This window comes from Aspergillus affinis, assembly GCF_023601865.1.
Source record: "Aspergillus affinis strain CMG 70 chromosome Unknown NODE_154_length_74922_cov_92_515011, whole genome shotgun sequence".
NCBI classification, from domain to species: Eukaryota; Fungi; Ascomycota; class Eurotiomycetes; order Eurotiales; family Aspergillaceae; genus Aspergillus; species Aspergillus affinis.
This window is the reverse complement of record NW_026515935.1, coordinates 19,668-39,872: the sequence shown is the minus strand read 5'-3', so window position 1 is coordinate 39,872 and position 20,205 is coordinate 19,668. Positions and strand designations below refer to the sequence as shown.

General features: G+C 51.4%; 8 protein-coding genes across 8 annotated transcripts; 6 read left to right on the top strand and 2 right to left on the bottom strand.

The window, feature by feature from the left end:
• Positions 1 to 407: 407 nt before the first annotated feature.
• On the bottom strand, positions 408 to 2,438 carry KD926_002534 (putative glycosyl hydrolase; the record flags this gene model as incomplete). The annotated part of the gene is made up of 2 exons (XM_053094223.1): positions 408 to 1,489; positions 1,556 to 2,438. 2 exons carry the CDS (start codon positions 2,436 to 2,438, stop codon positions 408 to 410), a joined length of 1,965 nt encoding a protein of 654 aa, XP_052950993.1.
• Positions 2,439 to 3,557: 1,119 nt separating this feature from the next.
• KD926_002533 (general substrate transporter) lies at positions 3,558 to 5,251 on the top strand (the record flags this gene model as incomplete). Its single annotated transcript, XM_053094222.1, has 2 exons — positions 3,558 to 3,759; positions 3,822 to 5,251. The coding sequence occupies 2 exons, from the start codon at positions 3,558 to 3,560 to the stop codon at positions 5,249 to 5,251; spliced, it is 1,632 nt and encodes a 543-aa protein (XP_052950992.1).
• Positions 5,252 to 5,606: 355 nt separating this feature from the next.
• Positions 5,607 to 7,074, top strand: KD926_002532 (NCBP3 domain-containing protein; the record flags this gene model as incomplete). Its single annotated transcript, XM_053094221.1, has 2 exons — positions 5,607 to 5,678; positions 5,752 to 7,074. The coding sequence occupies 2 exons, from the start codon at positions 5,607 to 5,609 to the stop codon at positions 7,072 to 7,074; spliced, it is 1,395 nt and encodes a 464-aa protein (XP_052950991.1).
• A 414-nt stretch (positions 7,075 to 7,488) lies between these two features.
• Positions 7,489 to 9,098, top strand: KD926_002531 (uncharacterized protein; the record flags this gene model as incomplete). The annotated part of the gene is made up of 2 exons (XM_053094220.1): positions 7,489 to 7,756; positions 7,822 to 9,098. The coding sequence occupies 2 exons, from the start codon at positions 7,489 to 7,491 to the stop codon at positions 9,096 to 9,098; spliced, it is 1,545 nt and encodes a 514-aa protein (XP_052950990.1).
• Positions 9,099 to 11,434: 2,336 nt separating this feature from the next.
• On the top strand, positions 11,435 to 12,348 carry KD926_002530 (F1F0 ATP synthase subunit delta; the record flags this gene model as incomplete). The annotated part of the gene is made up of 6 exons (XM_053094219.1): positions 11,435 to 11,566; positions 11,651 to 11,673; positions 11,771 to 11,901; positions 11,969 to 12,099; positions 12,165 to 12,254; positions 12,316 to 12,348. 6 exons carry the CDS (start codon positions 11,435 to 11,437, stop codon positions 12,346 to 12,348), a joined length of 540 nt encoding a protein of 179 aa, XP_052950989.1.
• Positions 12,349 to 12,764: 416 nt separating this feature from the next.
• Positions 12,765 to 14,151, top strand: KD926_002529 (uncharacterized protein; the record flags this gene model as incomplete). The annotated part of the gene is made up of 2 exons (XM_053094218.1): positions 12,765 to 13,440; positions 13,499 to 14,151. 2 exons carry the CDS (start codon positions 12,765 to 12,767, stop codon positions 14,149 to 14,151), a joined length of 1,329 nt encoding a protein of 442 aa, XP_052950988.1.
• A 1,284-nt stretch (positions 14,152 to 15,435) lies between these two features.
• KD926_002528 (uncharacterized protein) lies at positions 15,436 to 17,815 on the bottom strand (the record flags this gene model as incomplete). The annotated part of the gene is made up of 3 exons (XM_053094217.1): positions 15,436 to 17,169; positions 17,241 to 17,608; positions 17,665 to 17,815. The coding sequence occupies 3 exons, from the start codon at positions 17,813 to 17,815 to the stop codon at positions 15,436 to 15,438; spliced, it is 2,253 nt and encodes a 750-aa protein (XP_052950987.1).
• A 759-nt stretch (positions 17,816 to 18,574) lies between these two features.
• Positions 18,575 to 19,688, top strand: KD926_002527 (putative L-cystine transporter; the record flags this gene model as incomplete). The annotated part of the gene is made up of 3 exons (XM_053094215.1): positions 18,575 to 18,615; positions 18,790 to 19,228; positions 19,314 to 19,688. The coding sequence occupies 3 exons, from the start codon at positions 18,575 to 18,577 to the stop codon at positions 19,686 to 19,688; spliced, it is 855 nt and encodes a 284-aa protein (XP_052950986.1).
• Positions 19,689 to 20,205: the final 517 nt, after the last annotated feature.

Genomic DNA, 20,205 nt, shown 5'->3' with positions numbered 1-20,205 from the left:
CTCAGTCGTATCAACAAAGTAGGTCCGGTAGAACATGGATGTGGATGAAGATATGATGGCGAGTTGGATTGTAATAGATAGAAAGAATCCGAAGAACTTGCATTGATTTCATTGATTATAACTCAATGGCAAGGTTGAATCAATTTGGACTCGTGATCCTAGTGCTCTGCATGTCACCGGAAACCTGAGTTTTGATCTGTAAACTTGGGGATTCATTGAGGAGAGGAGTAAAGAGAAGAGAAGGCAGATACAAGGTCACATGTGAAAGTGTTAAGCAATCTGATCAGAGTGTTTGAAATTATTTTACGTCACGCAAATGCGATGGAAGAATGTTGTCAATTTGAGGCTTGCTAGGTTTTAGTAAATAGAACCAACGCGCAAGTTCTCCAAATCAACCGTAGAAAAATCTAAACTTTGACGAAGACGGGCATGGTGTCAATCGGGCAATCAACCTCGACTTCCTGTCCTCCCTCGTGGGATTTCTCTTCTCCCCAGAGCTTCCACGATGCGCCTTTAGGCAGATAAGCACTAATCTTGCGCTGTCCTGCTTCCAGTACTGGGACTACAAGATACTTGGAACCATACAGGTACTCGGTATCTACATCCCAGGCCTTCTTGTCCTCGGGGAATTCATAGAACAGGGTGCGGATCACTGGGGTGCCCTTCTCATGAGCCTCCTTCATGAGGCTTCTCGTGTAGTCTCGGAGCTCTTCACGGATGCCGATGTACTTCTTGCATATCTCGTACACCTCCTCTCCATAGGACCAGACTTCGTTGTTAGATCCTGAAGCGGTGGGCTGGCCTTCGGGTTTCGGCTCACGATCGCCATGCAAGCGCATCACTGGACAGAACGCACCCCATTGGAACCATCGGGTGAAGAGCTCCCGGAAAGCAGGGTCGTCCGGATTGCCTCCGTGGAAGCCGCCAATATCTGTAGTCCACCAGGGGATTCCGGCTAGACCCATGTTTAAGCCGGCGGATAGTTGATTGCGGTATGCGCCCCATGACGATGCAATGTCACCGCTCCACACGAGGGCCCCGTACTTCTGACTGCCCGCCCAGGCGGACCGGAGCAGGTTCACGATATTCTTTTGCCCTTCTGCGGTCATGCCTTCGTAGAAGCCTTTGGCGTACTCCTTGGGGAAGATGTTTCCAATCTGGAGGTTGCTGCCGGCATGGTAGCGGAAAATGTCAAAATCGTAGATGGAGTATTCAGGCTCGGCTTCATCCAGCCAGAACACCTTAATACCCTTCTCGTAGTAGTTCTTCTTAGCCTTTTCCCAGACATACTTGCGAGCTTCCGGATTGGTCGCGTCGAAATGTGTGATGTCTCCATCGCACTGCATCGCAATCCGTAACCCACGATCGTGTCGAATCAGAAGGCCGCGTTCCAGCATTTCGGGGAAATTCTCAGAGGCGTTCTCGACGGTAGGCCAGACGGACACCATGAGCTCAACGTGAGACTCCTTGAGCTCTTTCACCATGGCATCTGTAATATGGGAAGAAGTATAGGTTAGTTATGAACACGTTGGTTAACAGTCTAAGAATGACTTACCAGGATCAGGCCAGTACTTAGGGTCGAAGCTCCATTCTCCCTGGTGCTTCCAGTGAAAGAAGTCGATGACAATCAGATCCAGAGGAATATTTCTTTTCTTATATTCCCGTACGACGTCAAGAAGTTGCTCTTGATTCCAGTATCGGAGCTTGCACTGCCAAAAACCCAGGCCGTATTCAGGCATCATGGGAACATAACCAGTGACCTTACTGTATGCCTCTTCGATCTCAGCTGGGCTGTCTCCAGCCACCACCCAGTAATCCAGGGTTTTGGTCGAATAGGCCTCGAAACTCATGGTGTTGGTTCCGAAGACCGCCCGTCCAATACCGGGGTTGTTCCACAAGAAACCATAGCCCAGGGAAGAAAGCGCAAAAGGCACACTGGCTTGAGAGTTGCGGTGAGCCAGCTCGATATCCGACCCTTTGAGGTTCAGATTAGGTTGTTGGTATTGACCCATTCCGAATATCTTCTCCTTTGGATCCAACGATTCGAAACGCAGGGTAAGGTGAAAGTCTCCCCCCAAGATGGGCCGCAGCTCCCGTGCCTCGATCTCCAAGGCACTGCATTTCGGGTCCATCGGGTCGCGGCGATGACGGGCATATTCCTCCAAGAGCTTTTCCCCCTTGGAGTTGTAGATAATCAGCTTGCCACGCCGGGAGACAATGGCCTTGATCTTGCCGTTCGAGATACTTGCTTCCTTCCCCTCCGGCGTCTCGACCGCTGTCTGGTTTGCTGCGGGCTTCGTGGAAAGGGCCCAATCTTCATTTGGCATCGACGACAGCTTCGTTGCCCTAACACGGAGCGCATGCTCACCCCATGGTTGCACCCATAGAAGGTGGTCGTCAAAGCGGAAGACTAGTTTGTCACCTTCGACGTAGAGCATTGCGACAAGTGCGTGTGCGTGTGCGCGTGTGGAACAGAGATGTCACGGAGAGTTTGTCCTGAGTTCCAGGATTTCGGATTTGACAGAGGTTAATAACACTCTCGGTGGGACAATCAGAAAAGTAATATGCTTTCTGGGAGGTCGGGCAGTTAAGTCGCCAAAGAATCGCATGCGTCATTGCTTCCCCTCATCGTAGTCCGTCCAGCGCATCGCTTCAACCATGCAACGCGTGCATCCAGCAATGTGACAACAGGCTTATCCATACAGTATTACCAATTGGTTGACCCACGGGGTCCTCGACTTGGGATACAAAGAGCGCGGAAGTCAATTCTGTTGGATGAGCAAAAGCTGGAGTGGGGGCATCCTTTGTTTTTTTTAAGGATGCGTCGACACGAAAGAGCCAAGGAGAAATTCCACCGAGGAATGCTTTCAATTAACCGGCGGAAGCGCCGTTTCCGGGTTGGCAAGGATCTGTATAGGCTGATTAGGCTAAATGGAAATGACGAAGCGGGGAAAGTTTGGATAATCCTGGTCGACAATCAATAGGTGCAATCGTGCAGCTGTTCATCATGGGTTCAATTCATGATGGGCGGCGTACTCGTCTGGCCAAATACTAGCCACTCTCGCAGGAGATATCGATGGCATTTGAACCCTCAGAATATAGGGAAAAGTTTCCCAACCTTCTATCCCGTGTCCCGGTTAGAATCCTTCCAAGCCAGCTCGTGATGTCACTGAAACGCGGCCGTCGCACCCCATGATAGGACGGAGACCCGGATCCAAGCAAGATCTAAAAAAGCATAAAGTCTTGAGCCACTGAGAGGTCGTCCTGGCCATGAAATTCGAAGCTATCGGCAAAATCCAGGCTGGGCGATCTTGTATAACATCGGCGACAATGAGATGAAATGCGGGGTACAAACGATGACTCCAGAATGACCCTAGAGACTGATATGATGATCCGGGGTATTAGTGGCTTGATCGAGTCCAGTTTTAGGGATTGGATGAGAGGTGGTCTGGTCAGACGATGGCAGCGACAGTCGAGAGTTAAATATGCCGTGCCTCCCTCCAATTTGGGAGGTTTAGCTCTTGACCTCACTTGTGTCTAGACTAGCATCGAGTCCGATGATGAAGACCGACGAGATCCAGAAAGAGCAAACGGTTCACATCGAGCATTCGCTGCAGGCTGGCGAGAACAAAGACGCCCAACAAGCCTCGGCTGATGAGCATCAGGCCACATTTTGGGAGGCCCTCAAAAGCAATCGCAAGGCGGCACTATGGTCTGCAGCCATTTCCCTGACCATTATCATGGAGGGTTATGATGTCGGTGCGTACTCATGGTAGTCCAGCCCCGAGTATCCAGAATCCCCAATTAACAGATATCGTCAGGCCTCATCTACCAGTTCTTCTCCTATCCTGCGTTCCAACGTACATTCGGAGCATACCGTCCAGAGCAAGATGGCTACGAAGTCTCGGGGCCCTGGCAAGCTGGTCTCAGCAACGGTGCCAATGCCGGTATAGTAATTGGCGGCTTCTTGAATGGATACCTATCCACGCGATACGGATACAAAAGGGTCCTGCTAGGCTCACTCTTCATGATGAATTGGTTCATCTTCATTCTATTTTTCGCATCTTCGGCGCCGGTGCTCCTCGTAGGACAGGTCCTGTGCGGACTCACCTGGGGGGTGTTTGCCACGACAGGACCGGCCTATGCGTCGGAGGTATGCCCTCTCGCTCTGCGAGGGTATCTGACCTGCTATGTGAACCTTTGTTGGGCCATTGGCCAATTCATTGCCGCAGGTGTCCTGTATGGCCTACTCAAGATTGAAAACGCATGGTCCTACCGTATTGCATATGCACTGCAATGGATCTGGCCGGTCCCTCTGTTCATTATGGTCCTGTTTGCCCCGGAATCACCCTGGTGGCTAGCCCGGAATAACCGTTTGGACGATGTCTACAAATCGCTCTCGAAGCTCGACAACCGAGGCCACGAGTCGCACCAGAAGACGCTGGCTCAGATTCTGCACACTCTGGAGCTCGAGAAGAAGATGGAGGCCGGCTCAAACTACCTGGACTGTTTTCGGGGTATCGACCGGCGCCGAACCGAGATTGTCTGCATGACTTTTGCCGGTCAAGTCTTGTCGGGCTCGGCTTTTGCCTACACGCCCACCTACTTCTTTGTCCAGGCCGGAATCAGCACGGACAACGCCTACCAGATCGCCGTCGGTGGCACCGCCATTTCCTTCGTGGGAACGGTGATCTCGTGGTTCCTGCTCGGTCGCTTTGGTCGTCGCCAACTGTACGTGAGCGGCATCGCCACGTTGACTGGATTGCTGCTCATCATCGGTGTGATTGCTTCGGCATCCGAATCGAGCGGCGCGAAATGGGGACAAGCTGCTCTGTGTTTGGTGTGGCTTTTCACTTATTCCACCACCCTAGGGCCCATTACTTTCACGATCATCTCCGAGACGTCGTCCATTCAGCTGCGAGCCAAGTCCGTTTGCTTGTCGCGGAACGTCTACAACATCACGCAGATCATAGCGAACATCATCGAGCCGTACTTGATCAACCCGACCGAGGCTGATTTGAAGGGCAAGACGGCTTATTTTTGGTTCGGCACGGCGGCTTTGACCACGCTCTGGGCTTATTTCCGTCTTCCAGAGTGCGCCGGCAGGACTTACGATGAGCTCGACGTCATTTTTCATCAGAAGGTGCCGGCACGGAAGTTTGCCAAACATCAAGTCAACGTCTATGACACGGGTGTACTGCAGGATGAGTCCGTGGAGAAGGTTGTAGAAGACAAGGAGGGTGGAAAGTAAGGATTGTATTCTAGATAGTACCTAGATAGGTAACTAGCTAGTAGTTTAAGTTGTGTGTCAGAAACCATTCAGACCGACCGTAAGGCAACCTCCGCGGGCGGTGAAGGTTGCGGGACCTCCAGCAAGGCTTCCCCGAGAAGAGCTTCCCTCCGATCTCCGTCTTATTCTTCTCTCTCCTCGCCCAAGTCCCCTCTTCTCCTGATTCATATATCCTGCCACTCTCGCGAGTGATATCATTCCTTCATTTTTGCTCAATTCCGACCTCTTTTGTCATACCATCCCAATCCAAACCCCGTCCAGGTGAATCTCTCCGCATCGAAGAGCATAAACACTCTACAACCGACAAACCGACACCATGGACGCCTCCATGGACATGGACCTGGACCTGGACCTTGGTCCAATTCCTGAGCCCGAGCACGTTGACGCCGTGAGTGAATCTCACCATCTCGCTCACTTTCACCCTGCCGTTCTCTCACTCTAACTTCTCTGGCAATTTTCAGTATCCCGCGACCGCGGATGCCATGGCACAAGACGGAACAGCGGACCACCTAGCTGAAGACGCTCTATACGAGAAAGTACACGTCAGAGGAGTTGACGAATTGACCACGGAGAATATCAAACAATTCGCGACCACCCACTTCCCTGCCGAGGAGCCGAGCCGGGTCGAGTGGATTGACGATACGTCGGCGAACATTGTGTATTCCTCGTCAGAGATGGGTCTTCAGGCTCTGGCGGCCTTCACGCAAGTCGTCGAGGAAGAAGATGCAGCTCAGCCGGCCCTGCGCCTGCGGTCGGCGAAACTCCTATCCTCCCACCCCGATTCCGTCCTGCAGGTGCGGTCGGCCGTGAGGACCGATCGGAAACGACCCCGCGCGCATGAAGCCAGTCGCTTTTATCTTATGCACCCCGAGCACGATCCTCGCGAACGACTACGACGGGAGCTGGCGGACAGACGGCGTGAGGGGGGGGGAGATACCAGTGATGGCGATTATCGGAGGAGACGGTTTGATGGACGCGAGCTGCGGCGACGGAGGGATCGCGACGTGGACGAAGGCATCAGTGCCAATATGTACGACGATACGCGAGCGCCCAGCACCGATTATTCCGATGCGGATAGGGGCCGCGATGGGCGAGGACGCGGAGGACGCCGAGACTTGTTCGATGACGATGGAGGCCGTTCGTCTGGTCGTCTGCGCAACCGCAGTGCATCGCCGGGTCGAGACACTTTGATGGAGGGCGGATATCCGGACAAGGATCGATCGGGCTTACGCAGACGATTCCGAGAACGGTCCCCTCAGTCTAACCGCCACAACGAAGGCAAAGAACTCTTCCCATCCTCGAAGTCCTCCGGGGCCGCCACTAGTGATCCACATGCGCGAGAGCTATTCCCCAACAAACCGGCAACCAGCTATCTTAAGAAGGAGCTCTTTCCCAGCAAGGTCAGCAACCACCGTCGGTCCGATGCGATCGATGCGGCAGACGAGACGGCAGATCTGTTCTCGAGACGAATCTCTATTCCTCTTGTTGATGGGGCATACGACCAAGGGCATTCACAGCGCAATCGAAATGTGGAGCTTTTCCCCGAGTCGGGCTCAAGTGACGTGAACATTCGTGGAGCGGCTGGTCAGGATCAAGGCATGTCAATTCGAGGCTCAGCCAACAGTGGCCTCTCAATCAAAGGGCGGGGAGCCTCTGTGCGCGAGCTCTTCCCATCCAAATACAACAGCAGCAGCAGCAACAATAACGCCGGCAAGGAGCTCTTCTCCGAAAAGATCGATGGCCGAGGAGGACCCCGACGGAGGGCGGAGGACATGTTTAGTTGAGGATACTGAGAGGAATGAAGAAAACATACGTACAAGGAGAACAGCGATGTGCATGGAGATCTACCATAATTCTTGCTTGACTAGCCGGTGCTTTTTTTAAAAATTTTAGATAGGAGATGTGTCCCCATGACGCCATCCAGTTTGTGATACCAATCCCCTCTTTTCAAATAATTACTTTTTATATCATATCATAATTCATAGGCTCCGTGCATGAGCTACACGGGAGTTTTATATGGCATCCTCTTTTGCATCGACATCATTTTGTTCATTCGTAGAAACTTCCGTTGTCGTTAAGATACACTCACATCAGGAATCGGGCAGCGGTTAGTATATATATGCTCTCTCTCTAACTCCCCCCTCCGTCCTCGGCGCCCGCTGATTTCCAAATTTCAATTCCCCCCTCAACCAGCCACAATGCCGACCGATACACGAGACCCCTCGCTCGCCAGCATTCTTGTGGCTCGCTTTTTGCGAACAAATAATTATACCCAGACTCTCCGGGCATTCATTCAGGAAGCGGGACTCCCCGCCGATGCGGGACACGTCGGTCTGAAAAAAGATAACGACTCGAGCAGTTGGACCATCGAGGGTGTGATCGAAGAGAAACGTGTCTTTGATCAGAGTGTCAAGTCCGAGCGATACGGTGATAGCGACAAGGAGAATGATCTCTGGAGTACACCCGGTAAGCGATCATGCTGTGTTGCGATACAACCTGGGTTTCCTTTCAAAACTAATGTATCTAACCAGCACCGTCCTCACCGACTGTCGTCCAGATCCCAACATCTTCAAATGTGTTGGCCTGCTCTGTAGACACCTGGAAGTACGATGAGGATGAAAGCTCGCAATCTTCGTCGGCGTTGTCGTCTTACATAGTGGCCACCGGTGCGGACAGGCAACTTCATCTCATCGATACCGCGCCGGGCAATGACATCGTCAAGTCCTTTGCAGGCCACTCCGAGTCTCCTATTCTGTCCTACGTGTCTATCAGAAATGGAGAATATGCCCTTCTGACTAACATGTCCGGTCAGCTTCTTCTGCAACAAGGCACGGACATCCTCGACCGCAGAAAAGACCATACCAAATATGTCGTGAAAGTAGTCGCCTTCGAGGAAAAGGACGACAGTAGTGACGACCCGGAATCGTCAGGAAAAATTGTCTGGATCGCTACGGCGGGCTGGGACTCTAAAATCTTTCTCTATCATCTACACATCGACCCTACTGCTGAGTCTCGGCATCCAGTCCTCGGCGAACCCGTGGGCTATATCACTCTCCCGACGAACCCGGAGTCCATGCTCTTTGTCCGACATGCGGATTCTAAGGATTTGATCTTGCTCGTTGCCCGACGAGACTCGACGCATCTCTTTTACTATCAGGTACAGAGGTCGTCCTCTTCTACCCCTACTCCTGATTCCGCGGGCCCCTACGAATGCCGTCTTTTGGGCAAACAGAATCTCGCTCCGCACTCTAACGCCTGGGTCGCTTTCTCGCCGTCTTGTCTGGCGCTGAACCCATTGGACCCCGGACTGTTGGCCGTGGCGACTTCTACACTGCCGCACATGAAGGTCATCGTTGTCCGACTACTCTTCCCGTCCGTCGACAACATTGATATTGTCACTTCAGGACCCGTGACGGGTGGATCATCGGAGCCCGAGCCCGAGACGGCGACGACGCAAGCTACACAGGCGTTCGCGGCCCTGACGCTTCAGAACCGCGAGGACGCGGCAATCATGATCCAAGCGAATGCATTTGCGCCGCAGACGGCGTACTCGACGCCGCAGGTGGCCTGGCGGCCCGACGGCTCCGGGGTCTGGGTGAACGGAGATGACGGGGTGATTCGGGGGGTGGAGACGAAGACGGGGAAGGTGGTTACGATACTCAAGAATGGACATGAGATTGGGTGTAAGGTGAGGGCTATCTGGGCGGGTTGGGTGGATGTTCCTCGCGAGGGGGAGGTCGTGAGGGAGGAGTGGTTGGTTAGTGGAGGATTTGATAAACGGTTGGTGGTTTGGAAGGGAGAGGTGTAGTATGATAGTATCCAAACTATAGGGAAGAGGGCATTCGATTAAGCGTCTTATATAACGTCATGTTGATATTGCGTATCATGCTTTTGCGATTCAACTCAAAACCAGACGAATTCTCTACGACAAGATATACTGTGAAATTTCAAAACCATCAAATATGAATTCATTTCTAAAGCGATTGGTGATTACGAAATGTAGCCCCCCGTCCATGCACCCTCACGCCACGGGAAAAAGAGGGAGGGTGTTTGGTAATTGGGGGGCATTCGATCTTGGCACGTTAAGAAAATCCTTCAGCAAGCGCGCATGAGAATATGGCGCGAAGCTGTACACACATATGCCTGAGGTAAGGGGATGGATGGAGTACATCCGAAATCACGAAATCCCGAGAGAATCCGAAAGCCGAGAACAACAAATCAAAAAAAAAAAAAAATCTACTTGACCGCGGAACAAGAGAAAATCGAGACAGAGCGTCCATGGCCATGTCGTGGAATCGAGTCAAATTGCTTTATTTAACAACCGTCGCGCGGAACCAGCCAGGTTTGTTCCGACATGACGTTTATGGGTTCATCGCACGTTTCAAATCACCAACTCAAATTGCTCCCGTTTTTCATTTTTCAATTTGGTATTAGTTGATTTATGCCAGCTCGCGCTTGCCCTGGTTCCGCTCCTTCTATAGAATTTGTTAGCCATCTGTTTTCCCTACCGCTATTCCTTATCTTCTCCGTGACTATTCTCGGGGCCGTCGGGAGAAGATCGGAGGGAATGTTGTTCAACGTACCAGCGCCTTCATGGTGCCGTGCAGAGCGTGTCTGTGGTTGCGGCGGAACTTGGGGTCAACACCCTTGAGGGAGGGGTAACGGTTGGTCTTAGGCTTCTTGATACTGTTGAGCAAAGAATATTTATCAGCCTTCAGTTCTTTTCTCTCAATGTTGATCCATCTGTCGTCCGCGGAGAAACCTCAAAGAGTCGTTGAAAAGCTGGTAAAAATCTCGATCTCGGTATCATCCCCCAACATTCAACGCCGCAATTTGTGTTCCTTCCCGGCTAGACATTTGAAGTCGCAAAGAGTAATCGACTGGTACTAACCCGTTACGGTGAGCCTTCTGGCTGTTGTGGTGCTGAGACGCGTTCTTGGACTCTGTAAAAAAGAAGATAAGTCAGTGGCTCTGGAGAAGCGTGGTCAAGACTGCCATGGTTGCGAGATAAATCCCCGACCGAAATTTTGAAGCATTCGAGAGAATTCCGGCGGCTGGAATAACAGGGGACTAGCACGTACTGGCCATCTTGTCGGATTTGTCGCAACTGGGAGACGGTTGACGATGAGTTGGCGGGTGAGGTTATCCGAGAACTTAGCAGAAGGCCGGAGCCCGGGCGACTTGGACTAGGGCTTCCCGCTTTTGTGTGGGATTTCGCTTATCGACTGCGCCTCGCGTCATTGGCCCGTGTGGCTTGACCCGACGCTGCAGGTTGCAACAGTCTCTGTTACGTCCTACAAAGTACAAAGACTAATAATAATAGTCTAGGGTATCTCCTTACATCTGACATCATTGCGATATGGAAGAAATGGAATTGATGGCCTTGACCCCATTTGATTTCTGGAGCAACCATTCCCTGCCCATGTCCAATTGATTTGTGTTCTGTCTTTGAAGGCCCTAACTATCCCGTGATCGCTGACTAACAATTGTGGCTTGCCCTGCGAAGACCCAGATTCCGTCCAAAGAACAATCAAGGGGTAAGAAGTGGAGAAATGGTTGAATAAAGAAAAAACCGCCTTTCTCCTCGAGAATCCCGTCTTAGTGTCATCAGAATACAAATTCAGTTATTATTCCGACATGATGGTGGCGTAAGGCTAAGGGACAGAAGCTAACGACTGTCACGTGATATCAAATGGGGAACTCGTTTCTGCTGTGAAATGTCGACGATTGACTTGATGATTACCTATGACCTACCTAGGCGCTATATTTCCATTACCTCAATTTCCTAATTGAATCGATGCCAACTGTATATGAAGTCGAAGTACAGGCGTTGAGCCAGCAATCGCGAGACCAAAGACTTCTTGCGGGAACCAAGTTGTGCCGTAGAATTAGTGTTCAACAGAATGTAGAATGTTCAAATGCATAAACAATTTCCCACCAAGAAGGAGTGCTGGAATAGATTGTTGTTGAACAGTTCTCGTTCAAGTTCTCAAGTCCAAGTCCCAGTGCCAGTTCCGTGCCGGTCCCGCCACGTGACCGGCCGAGCCGCTAGGGAACAACCGGCATCCGACTTCGACCTTTGCACCTCAACCCAGGTTCACAGAGGGATACCATCACCACCTTCTCCCGTCCATCCATTGCAAGATGAGCTCTCTCCGCTTTGCTCGCTCTGCCTTCAGGGCTCGTCCCTCCGCCTTCCGCGTTCCTCTTCAGCGCAGAGGTTACGCCGAGGCTGTGTCGGACAAGATCAAGCTTTCCCTGACCCTTCCTCACCAGGTATGATTCCGAGGTCACCGATCCTCCTCCCTTCCTCGCGCGCTCTCTTTGATGTCAATGACTAACAAACAACCTTCTACTTAGACTATCTTCAAGTCGACCGGCGTGTACGTGCCTCCGATCTCTACTTCACCGACACCGTGACGGCGGCCTTGACCGTTCTTTATTCCCGCCCGTACTTACGATCCTTTTTCCCAAATTTAGTGTCCAGGTCAACATCCCCGCCGAGTCCGGAGAGATGGGTGTCCTCGCCAACCACGTTCCCTCCATCGAGCAGCTCAAGCCCGGCCTCGTCGAGGTCGTTGAGGAGGGCGGTGCCAACAAGAAGTTCTTCCGTACGTCCGACCCGCGTTTGATACCCGCGCAGAATTGAACCGCGATGGCTGGCTCTTTCCTATTCAGTACAGAACACAACTGACCAGGGGAATGACCTCATGATTTTAGTGTCTGGTGGTTTCGCCGTCGTTCAGCCCGACTCTCAGCTGAGCATCAACGCCGTCGAGGGATTCCCTCTGGAGGAGTTCAGCGCCGACGTAAGTATCCGGGACCGACCGCATTGCGACGACCAATTTGCTGATCGAAAACCTTGCAACTACAGAACGTCAAGTCTCAGATCACCGAGGCCCAGAAGATTGCCAGCGGCAGCGGCAGCGAGCAGGATATTGCTGAGGCCAAGATTGAGCTGGAGGTAAGTGACACTGGGGAAGAGGAGCCGAGTTTTCTATGACATTAACTAATTTGTTCACCAGGTGTTGGAGAGCCTGCAAGCTGTCCTCAAATAGATACCTTATGTACATATCCACTCGCGAACTCAATTCTGAATGTGTAGAATTATAACAATTCTCTGGAATGTCTCTCTTATCTATCATTTCCAACCATTGCCTTGCATCCTGAAGGCATGCGTGTATCTAATGAACCAACTGAAGCACCCCGGACTTGCCTATTAAGCAGATGACGGATAACGCCTTCCTCACGCAGGGCCGTCCCGGCTGCGAGTCACTCATCTTCTCTCAGGTAACACGTCTGTTCACCTTGTTTCTTCCATATACGTCCCATTATTGTCATCACCAACTCTGCTAGCTCTATATCATTTGACGAGGCCGTATCATTACCTTCGAATCCCTCGTTTTTCATTCCAATCCACAGTCACCATTCTCACCATTCTCTTTAACCAAATCATCTCAAAGTACCCAGCAAGATGTCTTCCTCCGAATTACGCTCGTCTGAAGATCAGGAACCATCGCCCACAGAGAGTTTTATATCATTACAAGAAACTGAACCACCGAAAGCCCCTCAAATTTCACGACTCCCGACAGAAGACATAACTGATCATTCATCTGGGCTTTTTACTCCCAGTAGTAATGCAACAAGTTCGGCACACCGCAGACCCAGATCTAGGTTTCTGGAACGCCGTGACTTGGAGCTCATGGCCGAGGAGATGGAAAAGGCGTATGGCCCCGGAATCATCTTCGAATCGCAGACCAGTCCTCCGAGCGATAAAACGCCACCTGATCCCTTTGAGCCGACATTTCCAGCACCCAGGAAACTTCTAGTAGACTCTGTGGAAGACTCACTCCTTGGGATTGGTGATGTGTTCGGCTCCATGGCTCACCGGAACAGGAAAAGGCCACTGAAATTAGAATCAACGACCATGGAGTCTTCAGTATCACTACTGGACGATTTAGCCAACAGCCCCCCTTGGCAGCTCCCTCCGTTGGAAACTGGTCGTGACATGCTCCAAGAGGAGCTTGATGATATACTAGCGCGTTGTCGACGCAGTGGGGGACCCAAACAAGGCGAGCTTGCTGGGACTGAAAGTATTTCTCTTCGCACTCTGCCTTCGCGTAAGGGTCCACGCCAACATGCTTCAGGAGGTAAGTTTTTGCTCATCAAAACTATACTTAGTCGCTGCTAATGGAAACCCTCGCGAAGGCGACAGCAAAGCAGGCTTTTCAGGTGGTCAAGGCCGGGCATACCCACCACAAGACGAAGACGAAGATCAGTCATGCGAGCCAGGTCCATCAGGTACCCGACGCCAGCCTCCACCATCAGGCGGAGACGAATTAGACCTGCCAGATGACAAAACCCGGCGAAATTCACCAAAAATCAAAGAGAAAGCAGACCAGCCCGACGAAGAAAGTCAAAAAAACCTCCTAACGGACGGAGAGAAGGTATCAGTTGAAGAAAAGCGGCCAGAATCGCTTGCGGCCAAAGAGGAAGTCGATAAACCAAAAGCAGAATGCCAGACAAGTCCACGAACGGATGAAGATGAAATCACTCCTGTCCCTCCTTCGGCTACTACTTCCTCCGACCCCAAAATCTCTGACATACCCTCTAATAAGCCCTTTGACAAAACCTTTGACGAAATTTTCGACCAGAATCCCCCTCCCCGCCCTGTGACCCGACGTGGATTCCGTGGGGCTATGAGAGATTGGCGCGACGATCTCAGACAGCACCGCCGGGTAGTTACTCGGTTCTTTCATAAAAGGCAGCCCGACGACTCGTCTGGTTCTGGGGGAAAACCACCTAAATTTAGGAAGAAAGGGAAAGAGGATGATAGCAAGGGTTCAGGAGCCGCAGCATGATGAATGGTTCAAGCTTACGGTGAAAGGTGACCTGGCTGTGGGAGGCTTGATTACTTGATTATGTTCCCCATTACATGTGTGTCGTTAAGTTTGGTTGGGCTCAACTACAACCCCAATGTCTTAGTTCTTTTTGCTGTCTCGTCTATCCAAATCGATCTTTTATTACTGAATTCGTACTTCCTGAAGAAGTTAGCGTTTGCCGGCGTGTGTGAGGTATCGGACTTGATTGGTAGATGTTGCTCTTACTTTGATATTCCGTGATGACTACGATCCACAAGTAGATTATCTGGCGTACAGGAAAGGGGAGGTCAGAGCTGCGATAAACGATTGTACCTGTATAGTACAAGTATAACTAGCTAAGAACCACTAGATAAAGCCGATTACATACATTCATAGATCGATAGATCAGCTACTTACAGACACTGAAGATTGATCTGACTCCGTCTTTTATCCACGTCCATCCATTCAGACCATCTAACCAGACAGGAGGAAAAAGCCAGACGAAACGTTAATCTTACAAGAGGGAGAAAGCGCAGAGAAGCCAATAAATAAATACAAAAAGAGGTCATCATTTGTTTTGTGGACAGATAGCTGGCGAAAAAAAAACAGGATAATATATAATCATATAAACCAACATATCAACACGGGCCAGTGAAAAAAACAAGAGATGGAAATTAAATAATAGGAATAGTTAATTCAGAACCAGAGCTATAACCAAGTAAACCCGATCAAGACTAACTAGCGTTGTCCGCGCCTTCGCTGTCTGGATTTCAGAATATGATATGTTTTGATATGTTCATTGATTGGACGCGCATATGTTATGTTATCATCAAGATCAATATTGAACATTGGAACATTGGAAACATTTTGGACATTTGAAGCATGAAACATGAACATGGGACGTGGTGGTGCATATGTTTTCAATTCATAGATCAAGGAAGGGCATGGGGGGGGGGAAGATCAACGCTTGCATTGGCAATTCATTACCGTTTCGTTCCATTCCATCGTGCTAAGTAAGGGCATGTAGTAGAAGAAAGGAAACAAGGGACAGGGGGGAAACATAACATCAGAAGAAAACATGACCGAAGTAGATAGAGAACAGTCGTGACAAAGGGGGGGCATGAAAAAAGGATGATGGGGAAATTCGGGAATCAAAGATACCACAGGGAAGAAATCAAGTGGGGTTCTATACAGGTTGCGTTGCGAAATTGCAATAGCAGGGAAGAGATGGAAAGGCTTGGGAGCTCGAAAGACCCTAGATGGTGGACGTCAGATGGCTCATCATCAAGTGAATTCAACACTGTGCTGCCTGTCCTGTCGGGCGCGGGCTCGCTCCGCTCGTCGTCGTCTTCGATTGTTCGCATAGTCGCCACTGGCTTCCGTACCGGTGTATGTGCCGGGTGAGGTTATACTCCCTGCACCATAGGGCATACCTGCTCCGGCTGCAGGCGGAGGTGGCGGAGGAGGGGCCATATGGCTCATGTTTGAGGGCGGCGGTGCGTAGGAGGCTGGGGGCATAGTTCCGGATGGAACGGCTGCAGCTGCGGCTGCATGTTCTCGTCGCATCTGCTCTTGTTGTTCACGCTCTAATTCCTCGACTCGACGCCATCGGTCATAGCTTCCCTCGCCCCCGGATAAGGAGCTGTTACTACCAGCGCGACGGCGGGAGTTGCGTCGCTCTCTGCGTCGTGCTTCACGGTTAGCGGCAGCTTCCTCCTCCGTTAATCTCCGTAGAGTGACGTGGCGCCCATCGTCGTGCATCTTCACTTTGACGGATACCGGTGGAGAGTCCACGCTGTCATCTCTGCGTCTGCTGCTACTGCGGCGACGGCGATGGCTGGACGGGCCGGCAAGGGCCGACCCTGCGGCCGCACCGGCTGCAACTTCAGAAGGAGTGGGCCGTGACGGATCATGTGCTGGGAGTTCCGAGGTCAGTTGAGTTGGAGGCACAGGTGGCATATCTGAGTGCGCTCCATCAACTGGTCCAGAGGCGGCAGGGCCTCCAGTAAGAGCAGACTCTCCAAGTAGCGGACCATGAGAGGGACCACGTGGAGGGCGTGTCATGTCGGATGACAAGTCAGTAGCGGTAAATGAGTCAGCTCGTCGTCGTGGATAATAGCCATCGCCAGTGTATCGACGTTTACTGTTTGCGCGTTGGAGGCGCTCGTCTTCCATCTCTTGACGACGGATTTCTTCCATACGGCGTTGGTCCGGGTCACCCTTCCGGCGGTTAAACATATTCTTAAGGGCTGCTAATGCGCCTGCACCAAAGAAAGCATTGCGAGCACCATGAGAAGGTCTAGGCTCGTTGCCAGAGAGGTAAGTCGACTCATAATAGTATGAAGAACCTGGACTTTGCGGTCTGCTTCCCGGTCTGCTTGGTGGCCGGCTAGGAGGGCGATTGAGAGGGTTCTGATGGCTTGGTGCTGGTCTTCGTCCATCTTCCAACCGACTCAAGCTGTCTTCTGTCATGCTGTCCGTTCGATTATGGGCAGGGCGATATCGTCCAGATTCGCGATCACTCTCTTTGTTGCGCCTCCTGTCGAATAGCTTTTTGGCGAGAAGAGCACCGCCTCCAATGGCACCTATTTTTAGGAACTTATCAGCCCATCCACCACGACGTGATCCCTCGTCAGAGTACTTTTCCTCCGTGTAGGATGCGTGTGAGTCGTCGTATCCGTGATCCCTGCCTCTGCTTCTCGAGCGCCTCCGGAAGAGGGAGGCCAACCCAGCCCCGGCGGCTCCCGCCGAGGCCATACGACCAAAACTGTTGTGACGGCGATCGTCGGGACCAGGAGGACCAGAAACATAACTATGTCGACCATCATATTCGGTTCCTCCCGGGTGGTAACCTTCCGTGTCATACAGGTACGATAGGACGAAGAACGCTGCCAATAGCGCAAACACGGCGATCGAGTATAGGATGAACAAGGACTTCGGGGATCCCCACAGAGTGAGACCTAACGGAATCTGGACAAGTCCCAGGATGGCAAGCGCACGACCAATCCATCGGTGGACCTAGCATTGGGTTAAGGTTAGCCTTTTTGGAACAATGCCCGGAAAAAACAAACAACCAGCGCAAAACTCACGACGAGCTTGAAAGGAACGTGATAACGCTGCCTCTTGCTTTCTATTTTGTGGACTAGGTAACCCCACAGAACTTGGAATATGACCATCACGTAGATTGCGAGCCCAATGCCGTGGTGTGGGTTCGACAGACTTCTCTTGGGACCGACAGCAAACCAACCTAGGACAAAGACGACAGTACTCAATAAGAGGGTCAAGACCTGGCACCAGACATGTAACTTGAAGGCCCAGAACGGACTCCAGCGGGAGAAATATCGAATGGTGAGGATTGACATGGGCACCAGGCCCAGGAACACGATTGTTGCGATTACGCCGTGAGCGATTACCAGGGTCCGGTATTGCGGCATTTCTCGAAATCGATTTCCCATTCCTATAGTCCGTGTAAGAGCCCGAAATCAACAGTTGAAGCAACACCAATATACCCACCATTATAGCGCATGGTATCAAAATTGAGTCCCATCAAATTTGGCAAAAGGAATGTGTCGCGCCCGTTGTCCCATGTCCCATCTCCGACATGCAAGGTGTTCGAGGCATACGTGCTGCTCCCGGGGGCAGTGAGATCCGAGTTGGACGACATTATTCCCGAAATTCCTCAACGATGTTCCTATCCAGCGACGACGATCAATATGCGTTCCTCCGACGGCGATTTCAAGACACTGGAATGTCGGGAAGGCCGGAGGAGATCTAACAGATCCCCCACTCCGGAGAATGCACCATGCGCAGAAAAGGAAAGGCGATCGAAAGTCGTCGCGATCGGATGCTGAGGGGGAACTTGGTTCAGCGCAAACCACGGATAACGGGATTGAATATCGTCGGGGTAGTTGAGATGCGATCAGAAACTCGTTGGTGGAGTGTTGTTTATGGTCAGATGCGAATGAAGCTGACGACGGAGTAGTATGGACAGAGCGACGCAAGGGTGGGGGAGATCGATCGAGATCGAATGACGGTTGTCCAGGGTGAACCAGGACAGAGATCGGAAGAAGTCACAACAGAGAGATAGAGTAACAGAGTCACAGAAACACCAAATCACTAAGGCACAAAATCCACCGAGGGAGCTGCAGAGGCCTGGAAGCGTCTGGGGGGACGACGAGCCGAGAGGCATCAACGGTTTGCCGTTTGGGGTTTAGCGTGCCAGCACATATCCCGGACAACCAGCCGCTGACTCAGCGTGGCTGACCGCTGACCGCCTGCCGTTCGGGGCCCTATCGCGTGCTCTATCTTATCAGTTGCCGATCCACGGGGAGGACCCCTTGCCGCCCTACGTTCATCCTCTCTCTCGTCTTCATCATCTTCATCATCGAAGGTCTCTTTCCCTTCATTCATATCCTCGGTAGTCATGGCCTCCCAGCTAGAAATCTTCGTGAAGGCGCTATCTCGGTACGTATCGAGCAACTCGGGAATCCGAATCGCGGAGTCTAGCCCGACTCTCTGGAACTATAACGTACTGACTAGGCTCCACGCAATGTAGTCTTCTAGGATGGATCTAGTATGTCTTCAATGAACATTGGCATTAATCAATAATCGGATCGGGACTAACATGATGTGTCTTAGCATGATTTGTTGGTCTGCGTCCTTCTATCCACAACCGATCAGCAATTTTCGACGGCGTGCAACGACCGGGCTGGCCATTGATTTCCCAACAATTAATGTCCTAGGGTTCATTTGCTATACAGCGTACACTTCGGCCTTCTTGTATTCGCCCGTAATTCGAGGCCAGTATGCCGCTCGTCATCCGCTTTCGGAAGAGCCAACTGTGCGCTTCAATGATTTTGCCTTTGCTCTCCATGCCGTCGTTTTAAGCTCCATTATCTATACCCAGTTCTGGCCCCAGATCTGGGGCTTCAAGGTTTCACGCTTCCAAAGGGTTAGCAAGCCAGTTGCTGGCATTTTCTGGGGGTCGATCGTTGCCGTTGGCATTGTTATCGCCATCGTTCTTGCTCGGAGTCCCGATCAGGGTTACGAACCCTCGACTTGGGCATGGATCGACGTAGTAAGCAGACATATCGACCTGCAAAGGTCTCTCCCGTTGCTGTCATCAAAGCTTCGCGCTAACTTAGACGTACCAACTGTCCTAGATATACACTCTTTCCTACGTGAAACTGATCATCACCATTGTGAAATATGTGCCTCAGGCGTGGGTCAACTATAAACGCAAATCCACAGACGGCTGGAGTATTGTCCAAATCCTCTTGGATCTGTCGGGAGGCGTGCTGTCCCTGATTCAGCTAGTGCTCGACTCCAGTTTCCAAAACGACTGGAGTGGAATCACGGGGAATCCGATCAAATTTCTCTTGTCAAATGTCACGATCGTCTTTGACTTGGTCTTCGTCGTTCAACATTACATTCTGTACAGGCAAAGAGACGAAGGCAAGGACAGTTGCGATATTCCAGACCTCATCACCCCTCTGTTGGCAGACCCAAACCAAGTGCCCAGAACCGCTAGCCACTAGATTATTATACCGAGATGGATAAACTGATCGGGATTTTGGAAACCTTTTTTGGGAGGTAATTTTTCTTGGATGCTCAGCTTGGATTTTGAACTGGAGCATGACCACCTAACGGTCGACGATGGAGATTGAATACCCGCCGCCCATAGATTAAACGAGCGAGGGGAAGCGCAAGGCTGAAAGTGGCTTCAGCTGAACTCGAGATCTCGACCGGGCGGCTTCCGCGCAACCGATCAGGAAAAAAATGCGATACTCCCGAAACTGCGTTCACACAATCGTATATGCTTTCATCGCTTGATACTTACAGTACATTCTCTACTGCACCTTACCCCTTTCCTGAACAGTTAGAGCAATAAACTACATGCGATAGCGACACCGCTCTTTCACAGCTACCATGGGGCTGAATGATTTTGCTTTTTGGCGCCTTGGCTTTTCCAACCTCTGCATTGCCCTGGGGTCACAAGTAAGCCAGCAAATGACGTCGGGAATTGAGCAACGACTGCAGAAGGGTGGCATATGA